This window comes from Microcebus murinus, chromosome 4 (genome assembly GCF_040939455.1).
Source record: "Microcebus murinus isolate Inina chromosome 4, M.murinus_Inina_mat1.0, whole genome shotgun sequence".
In the NCBI taxonomy this organism is placed as follows: Eukaryota; Metazoa; Chordata; class Mammalia; order Primates; family Cheirogaleidae; genus Microcebus; species Microcebus murinus.
In genome coordinates this window covers 9,643,277-9,651,427 of record NC_134107.1, presented here as the reverse complement: position 1 = coordinate 9,651,427, position 8,151 = coordinate 9,643,277, and the positions used below count along the sequence as shown (strand labels likewise).

General features: G+C 57.7%; 1 protein-coding gene across 1 annotated transcript; it reads left to right on the top strand.

The window, feature by feature from the left end:
• The first annotated feature begins 2,895 nt into the window (after nucleotides 1-2,895).
• Nucleotides 2,896-4,559, top strand: FGF4 (fibroblast growth factor 4). The gene is made up of 3 exons (XM_012757396.2): nucleotides 2,896-3,235; nucleotides 3,745-3,848; nucleotides 4,383-4,559. The coding sequence occupies exons 1-3, from the start codon at nucleotides 2,896-2,898 to the stop codon at nucleotides 4,557-4,559; spliced, it is 621 nt and encodes a 206-aa protein (XP_012612850.1).
• The last annotated feature ends 3,592 nt before the right edge of the window (nucleotides 4,560-8,151 follow it).

Below are 8,151 nucleotides of genomic sequence, written 5' to 3'. Positions count from 1 at the left end.
CTAGTGAGGGTCCTGTTTCTGGGTCACCTTGTCCCTCTTCTGAGAGCTGCCTCAAGTCCTCAAGGGGACCAGAACTGGAAAAATTAGTTACCTTGGCTCAACCATTTCTTTCAAATAAAAGAAAAAAAGGCCAGCGAGGAGCTTCCCACAGGGGCTTGGCCCGAGGCCGTGGCAGGCACCTCCGTCTGCAGGCCGGGCACTGTGGGCATCTGCTGGTGGGGGAGCTCGGAGCTGCACTTGGCCAGACATTTACTCACAAGCACCTGTTGAGCACCTACTGTGCGCCAAGCACTGGAGATGAAACTGGAAATGACTCATACCTGTGCTGGCTCTATATGGGTGACAGGCTAAATGGGGCAGAGGGTCGGCTAATAGGTGACGAAGATTCCTTAAAGGCTTGAAGAAGCTCCAACCGGAAGGGCTGGGCAGGGGCACAGAAGGCATCCCTGAGTTGCTGCAATTTGAGGGCAGATCTGAATGGGGAGGAGTCGTGGACAGGAAGATCTGGGGAAAGTCCTCAGTGGGAAGGCGAAGAGATGGAAAGGCCAGTGTGGTTGGAGCACAGTGGCCAAGGAGAATGGGGACCCGGATCAAGAGGAGGTGGGCACGGAGAAGGGTTCAGATGGGAATGACAACAGTGAGTGCTTGCAGGTGTCTCCTTTACCTGAGACCGCGCCATTAATCCGCACCTGTGCTTCTGCTTGCTCCGGTGGACGGTCCGGGTGGCTGCAGGCTGCAGAGGTTAAGAATGGGCTTGGGGACCCACAGTGGCAAAGCCAGACCTCCGATCAATCCCACGAGAATTCTCAGCTCTAGCACCCAGCTGGCTGTCAGTCCTTCAGTCACCAGAGTGCCTGTTGCGCGCAGGTGGACCAGCAGTTCTGGGAGATATACCGGCCACCCACAGGGCCCTTTGAGGAACTTACCAGCAAACAGGAGAGACAGGGAGGAGCTCCAGGGGGGAGGAAATTGAGCTTGCTGGGGAGTCCTGGCAAGACAGGGCCCCCCTCCCATCTGGAGCTGGGACAGACATCAGAGGGCCTCTGCCCAGGCCAGCAGGCGCAGGTGGGTCTCCGGGCCTGGGTCCCACTTCCCCAGGGGAGGTGCTCAGGTAGACCCGGTGCTCAGGTAGGCCCACCTCCTACGCCATTTTGCAGATGGGGACCCAGAGACAGAAGAGGACTTGCCCAAGGCCACACAGCAAGTGAGGGCAGGCTCCAGGGCTCCTGCACCCTGGCCAGGATCGTCTTCTTGGCAAGAGATCCGCAGGCCCATCTGGGGAGCCCAGAGGCCCACAGGCTGCCCAGGGAGGCGGGTCTGGGTGAGTGCTGCTGGGACACCCTGTGGGCCGGAAAAGAGCCTCACTGAGGAGTCTGAGGACAGAGGCAGCCGGATGGCCCCAGTGTCCCCCTTTCTCGGCCTCCCAGGCCCCCTCCAGTGGTAGAAATAAGCACACGCAGGGTTGGGGGGAGGTTCCAGGGCTCTCCAGGTAGGCATGGGGTGGGGGTGGAGGAGGTTGAAATGGCTTGGGGACATCTCTGGTCACAGGTGCTGGTGGCAGCTAGGGGTGGGGTAGGCTCCAAGCCCTCTGCAGCTGTGGCTGGGCGGGGCTGCTGGGAGGTGGCAGGCTAGGCTGCTCAGGTACCACAAAGAACAGGGATCTTCACACCTAGGTGGGCCAGCATCTAGCTGGGCCCGCCCATCTAGCTAGCCCGCCCCCAACAGGCCTTAATGGGCATGGTAGGGGGTGGGGACCGCGGGTGGGGGGAGGGAGCCTTCCAGAGGCTGGCCTGGGTCCTGCTAGGTTGAGGGCTCTGGCTTTAGCACCTGAGTATTCCAGCGTGGAATCTAAGCGGGCGAGGGATGGTGGCCGTCCCCTGTGGGCCTGTGCCCTGCCACCTGCCCTCGCATGGAGGCAGGTGCGTGCAGGAGGTGCAGGACGGTGGCCTCCCCTGGTGGCATCTCCACCATCTTGGCGGTTGGCTTCCCCGAGCAGCACCCAGTTCGCGGCCCCTGCTCAGGCATTCGTCCGCTTTGTAGACGGAGCTCGATCCCTGGAACGCGCCGAGCCTGCGGGGCTGAGACCGGGCCTTGCCTCCCTCCAGCCCGTGGCCGCCGGGGGCTCGCTCGCCCAGCCGCCCCGGTGTCGCTCACTGCCCGTGCCCACCCCTCGTTCCCAGGCCGGTCCTTACGGCCCCCGCAAAGGCACCAATTTCCCGTGAGTCCCCGAAAGGCGAGGCGCAGGGAGTGGCCGCTGGCTCCCGCGCCCACTCGGAGCTGAGGGTGTCACGTCAGGGCTGCGTCCGGGCGGCCCCAGCAGAGACGGGGACCCGCAGGGACGGAGTGCAAGAGGGGAAACTTTGGCTGGAAAGCAGAAGTGGAGGAGACGCGAGGGGCGGGAAGGACAGGTCCGTGGGCCGGGCGGAGCCAACGGTGGGGGAGGGGGTCCCTCCAGGTGGCACTTGCGGCGCTAGTCCCCGGCCGCCTCCCCTCCCCCGGCCCTGATTGGCAGGCGGCCTGCGACCAGCCGAGAGCGCCACAGCGCCCCGGGCGCCCAGGCTAAGGCGAACGGCCCCCTGCGGGAGCGGGCGGGTAGGAGGGGGCGCCCGGATATATATATAGCGGCTCGGCCTCCGGCGGCCCAGCGCGCAAAGAGGCGCGCACGCACCGCGGGTCCCAGCTCCCACCCGCGTCCTCCCGCCGCTGCCGCCGCCCCATGCAGCCCGGGTAGCCCCGGCGCTCGGCGGCCCCGACGCTCGCCTCCCGCTCTCCCTCGGCTGCGCGCCCCCTGCCCGGGCTCCGGCGTGCGCTCCCGCGGGCCGCCGCAGACGCAGCTCTGCCCCCGGCTTCCGGGGCGCGCGGACCGCCTGACGGACGCTCGGCCCTCGGGCCGGGATGTCGGGGTCCGGGACGGCCACGGCGGCGCTGCTCCCGGCGGTCCTGCTGGCCCTGCTGGCGCCCTGGGCGGGCCGAGGGGCCGCCGCCGCGCCCACCGCACCCAACGGCACGCTGGAGGCCGAGCTGGAGCGCCGCTGGGAGAGCCTGGTGGCGCGCTCGCTGGCGCGCTTGCCGGCGGCCGCGCAGCCCAAAGAGGCGGCCGTCCAGAGCGGCGCCGGGGACTACCTGCTGGGCATCAAGCGGCTGCGGCGGCTCTACTGCAACGTGGGCATCGGCTTCCACCTCCAGGTGCTCCCCGACGGCCGCATCGGCGGCGTGCACGCGGACACCAGCGACAGTGAGTGGGGCTGGCCGGGCGGGAAAGGTCGGGGCCGGAGGGCAACCGCCACCTCTGCCAACTCTCTCGGTCGCACACTGAGGCCCCGGGCGGGCACCTGCTCCCGGGGCCAGAGAAGCGGGGCGGACTCAGATTCCAATCCCTTCTGGGGCAGGGACGTGGGGACGCAGACACTGCTGGCTCCAGCGGCCCAGTGCAACCCCAGCGGCTGATCCCCGCCTCCCCGCCTTCGGCTCAGGGCGCCGAATTCCAGCGCCTTCGCCCGTGGGCACAGGGCGCGCGGAGCAGCCACCAGCGCCCGCGGGGGCCCAGGACACTGGCCCAGCCGACGGGAGACAAGCTAGTCCGCGCCGGTGCAGCTTGAGTTCGGAGCCCTTGTGGACGGCCTGTGCCGGTGGGCTCTTGACTCTCACCTCACTCCAGAAATGGGGTCCCCGGAGGCTTACAGGCAGAGGGGCGGTGTGGGCCAAGGGTCGCCGGCCCCGGAATGACCTGCGCCCCGCCCCCAGGCCTGCTGGAGCTCTCGCCGGTGGAGCGTGGCGTGGTCAGCATCTGCGGCGTGGCCAGCCGGTTCTTCGTGGCCATGAGCAGCAAAGGCAAGCTCTATGGCTCGGTGAGTACCGCTGGGGTCTGGCCCAGCTGGGGACAGTGGGCAGTAACAGCAGGATTGTGACCCTTTCAGGCTCACCTGTGCCTGAGTCGTGGAGGGGTGGCAGGGTCACCAGCTCGCAGGCCTGGCAGTGCCGCCCCCAAACCCCTGGAAGTGCCCAGAGGCAGGCCTGGAAAAAGGAAGCAGGGACAGTGAGGTTCTGGCCATCCCTGAATGGGCACCTCCCAGCCCTGAGGTTGGGAGCCCTCTGGCAGCTGGCAGCACTGCGGTCTGTGGGCTGGACACCGGACACAGTGGAGATGAAATCTCTAGCTGCTAGGTGCCTGGCAGGTGGCGGTAGCACCAGCTGTTGTGGGCTGATCACGTCCATGTCCCCTTCTCACCCTGTGAGGGTCTTGACACCCTAACTGCCCAGGAGAGACCTCCCAGCCCAGAGCAGGGGCTGGGACAGAAGGGAGCCCCTGCCCCTACCCCCTGCCTCCAGGGTCCCTGGCCCGAGAGGTGGCCCGGCACTGACACTGCCCTCGTCTGCTGCAGCCTTTCTTCACCGACGAGTGCAAGTTCAAGGAGATACTCCTTCCCAACAACTACAACGCCTACGAGTCCCACACGTACCCCGGCATGTTCATCGCCCTGAGCAAGAATGGGAAGACCAAGAAGGGTAACCGAGTGTCACCCACCATGAAGGTCACCCACTTCCTCCCCAGGCTGTGACCCTCCGGAAGGCCCCCGCCTCAGCTTCCGGTCGCCCCCCCCCCGGGAGGGGGGTGCCGAGGGCCGCCTTGGTGCACTTTCTTCGGATGGAGAGTTGAACGCAAGAGTAGGTGTAAGATATTTAAATTAATTATTTAAATGTGTATATATTGCCACCAAATTATTTATGGTTCTGTGGGTGTGTTTCGTATTTTTCTGAAAAAAAAAACAAAACAAAACAAAGACAAACAAACGAAAAAACAAACCACTCTGACTTTTCTGAGCAACGATGGAGAATCTCGCCATTGGATTCATTTAACTTGGCAAAACGACTGTCACAAGTGTGCTGCTATTCTGTGTTTTGAAATCGGTGACGTCCGCCTGTGAAGTGGCGGCGAGCATCCCTCCTCTGGAAAGGCCCGGCCGCGGTGGTGGACATCGGTGAGGGGAGCTCTGGGCGGGGTGTTGGCCGCCCAGGCCAGCATCTCTGGCGGCCCGGCCCCTTTGTGCCCTGTTGCTATTAATCGGGACATATCGGTTTACTGCGGGTACAGAAAGTGCACTGCCGAGCACTCGCTGCCACTCTGTTTTTAGATCTGCCAAGACTGACCTTTGAACTTTCCTGTAGTCAATCTTCCTCCATCTACCAGATGGGAGAGACCCTTGGACAACTTTATAAACTCCTGTTTTCCTTTTTTGGATCCGGCCGCAGCCCGCATGACTGTGGCCATTGGGGGAAAATTCAGAGCTATCCTGTAAATTGGACGGATTGGAATCGCTGCCCTCCCCAAAGGCTGGCTGTGGACGAGATGGTGTATTTGCGAGCACAACTAAGGAACCAGCGATGAAATGTAATTTTGTGATAGCAGGTGCTTCTGATAATGTAATAGAATGTATTTTTATAAAACAAACAAACCAGCCCTCCCCTAAAACAGGTTTCCCTGTGCCTGGGGAGCTTTGGGCTGGAACTAGCCATTATTTTTAGGTGAAATGTCCGTGTAATTGTACAAAGACACTTGGTGCAGTGTGTTTGCAAGGAGGAGCCTGCAGCCTTCTGACGCATTCCCTGCTTAAGTGCATTTAACATCTACCTCACAAGCCCTTAAACCACCGGCGAATCTGCAGAAAGCTCAGACTGGGTGCCGGAGTTTGACATCCAAGTTGCTGTTTTTCCATATGTAGCCAAAAAGGATTGTAGATAGCGTCGGTGCGTCCCATTCGAACCTTGTCACGTTTGAGCTATCTTTACCCTATGATTTACTTTTAGTAAGGGTAATCATGGTGAAAATATTTGCAGACAGCTGTTAGAGTGCACTATATGGTCACCAAGTAACCTTATATTTTTCTTTATATATTTTACAAATGTAACCCCTGTCGTGGAGATAACCATGGGGGATGCGGGGTGGATGATGTTTAAAAAAAGTTCCGAGGTGATGGCAAACATTTAATTTTAATGAATGTCTTTTTAAGAGTTTATACAAAATGACCTTAGCTTGCTACCAGAAATGCTCCGAATGTTTCCTCAAGACTTTAATACTCTCCTAGGATGTTTCTGAACTGTCTCCCAAATTAACTTTATGGGAGTCTACAGACAGCAAGACTGGAAAATCTGATTGGAGTTTTTGTCTTTCACATTCCTTTTGAAAACTCTTTGTTCGAATGCAAATCATCAACTTGAAATACTATTCTTAACCAAGGGCTAAGAAGAAAGAAGCCACTTGTGAAGCCACTGAGACAGGACCACACATCTTAAACTGCTGTGCGTACAAATGATACGACTTTTTTTTACATTTTTAAACCACGCCCTGGACTCCCGTTGTGTAGAAGACAGATGATGATTATCCGTACTGTTTGGGGGTGGGGGGATAATTTGTTGACTTTCTGTATTTAATGTATTCACATAGTAACAGATCATGATTGTCTTAAGTGCATTAAATTATTATGAGATATCTCTGTGCCCAATCAAATTGTCGAGAATTAAGATGCCTCAGGTGCAGAATTTGATCGCCCTTGGCCCCTCGTGTGCGTGTTTCTTCAGCAGGTCATGCGTGATGCGTCCGGGGATGTAGTTGCGCCTCGGAAACACTGTGGAGTGTTCGCATTGCTGCGATGGGGATTGGAAGGTTTCTGTGTCGCCACGCCGTTTCTGCATCTGTCTGCGGTTCTGTACAGGTGCCCGTCTGTGCTGCTATGTATGTGCTGTGCACACTGACATGCCCAATAAAATGATGAGCATTTATCGTGCGTAAAGAGAACCCGGCTGGCTTTGATGCAAATGACTGGGAAAGGTATTAAAAACGATTAAAACATGCCACGAAATGCCAAGACCTTGTCCCCTCCCGCTGTCTTCTAGTGCTTTCTATTTGAGGCCTGAGCCTCACATTGCTGGGGTGGGGGTGGGGGCAGGGGAGACGAATTTTAGCCAGCTGTGTCCACACAAATGTAGCCTTGAAAACAGGAGCCTGGGGGGTAGGGGGGGAGGTGAGTGTCGCAAAGTTTTGCCGTGACACTGAATCTTGCAGTTTATTCTCATTCTCCCAGTGGGGCTAATTCACACCATTGCCATACTGTCACTAACCAAATCTCTGCGCTCCGCCTGGCCTGGTGTTCTCTCGAGCAATTTGCACTTCTCTAGGGTGGGGAGTGGAGCCCCAGGCCTAGTCATCAGACCAACTCAAGGGCATTTTTGGACTCTGAGTGGACACCATCAATAGGTCTTAAGTCAATATAATGAACCCCACCTCGCCTTTTATAAAGAGGAAATGGAATAAAACCATATAGAATAGAAAATACCTGAGTATATCAATTGCTGTAAAAGTGAGAATTGTTTTGCAAAACTTTGGTTTTCATTACATTTACTATACATTTATAACCAGTCTCTCCTAGGGTGTGTTTATTAGTGTAGTGGGTTGCACTTTTTAACAAAAACTGAACACCGACCTAATATGCCTGGAATCTGGGGTTCCCCCTTCCCATAAATATATCCAAATGCTTCACAAAATACCCCCAAAGACAATGAAATTTGGAGGATCCTTAATCGTACCCAATTTGCTGTGGAAGCCATCATGCTCTTCCCTCATTTCTTCTTAACACCTGTGATCCAGGTGTGACAAGGGAATGCATGGGTGATGTTTATTGTGTCTACCTGCCTTGAAGATGTGGCAGTCCCACCCCCAGTACCTAGGAATGGAACCCCATTTGGAAACAGGGATTTTTTTCTTTTTGAGACAGAGTCTCACTCTGTTGCCCAGGCTAGAGTGAGTGCCGTGGCATCAGCCTAGCCCACAGCAACCTCAAACTCCTGGGCTCAAGCCATCCTCCTGCCTCAGCCTCCCGAGTAGCTGGGACTACAGGCATGCGCCACCACGCCCGGCTAATTTTTTCTATGTATATATATTAGTTGGCCAATTAATTCCTTTCTATTTTTAGTAGAGACGGGGTCTCCCTCTTGCTCAGGCTGGTCTCGAACTCCTGAGCTCAAACAATCAGCCCGCTTCGGCCTCCCAGAGTGCTAGGATGACAGGCGTGAGCCACCGAGCCGGGCCGGAAATAGGGTCTTTACAGAAGTCAAATGAGGTCTTGAGGCGGGCCCTAATCCAGTGTGGCTGGTGTC

Bases quoted from the DNA above. Each gene is read 5' to 3' on its own strand.
- FGF4 (XM_012757396.2), top strand. From the start codon at position 2,896: ATGTCGGGGTCCGGGACGGCCACGGCGGCGCTGCTCCCGGCGGTCCTG. The intron at 3,236-3,744 runs GTGAGTGGGGCT...CCCCGCCCCCAG, and splicing joins GCACGCGGACACCAGCGACA to GCCTGCTGGAGCTCTCGCCG. The intron at 3,849-4,382 runs GTGAGTACCGCT...CGTCTGCTGCAG, and splicing joins AAGGCAAGCTCTATGGCTCG to CCTTTCTTCACCGACGAGTG.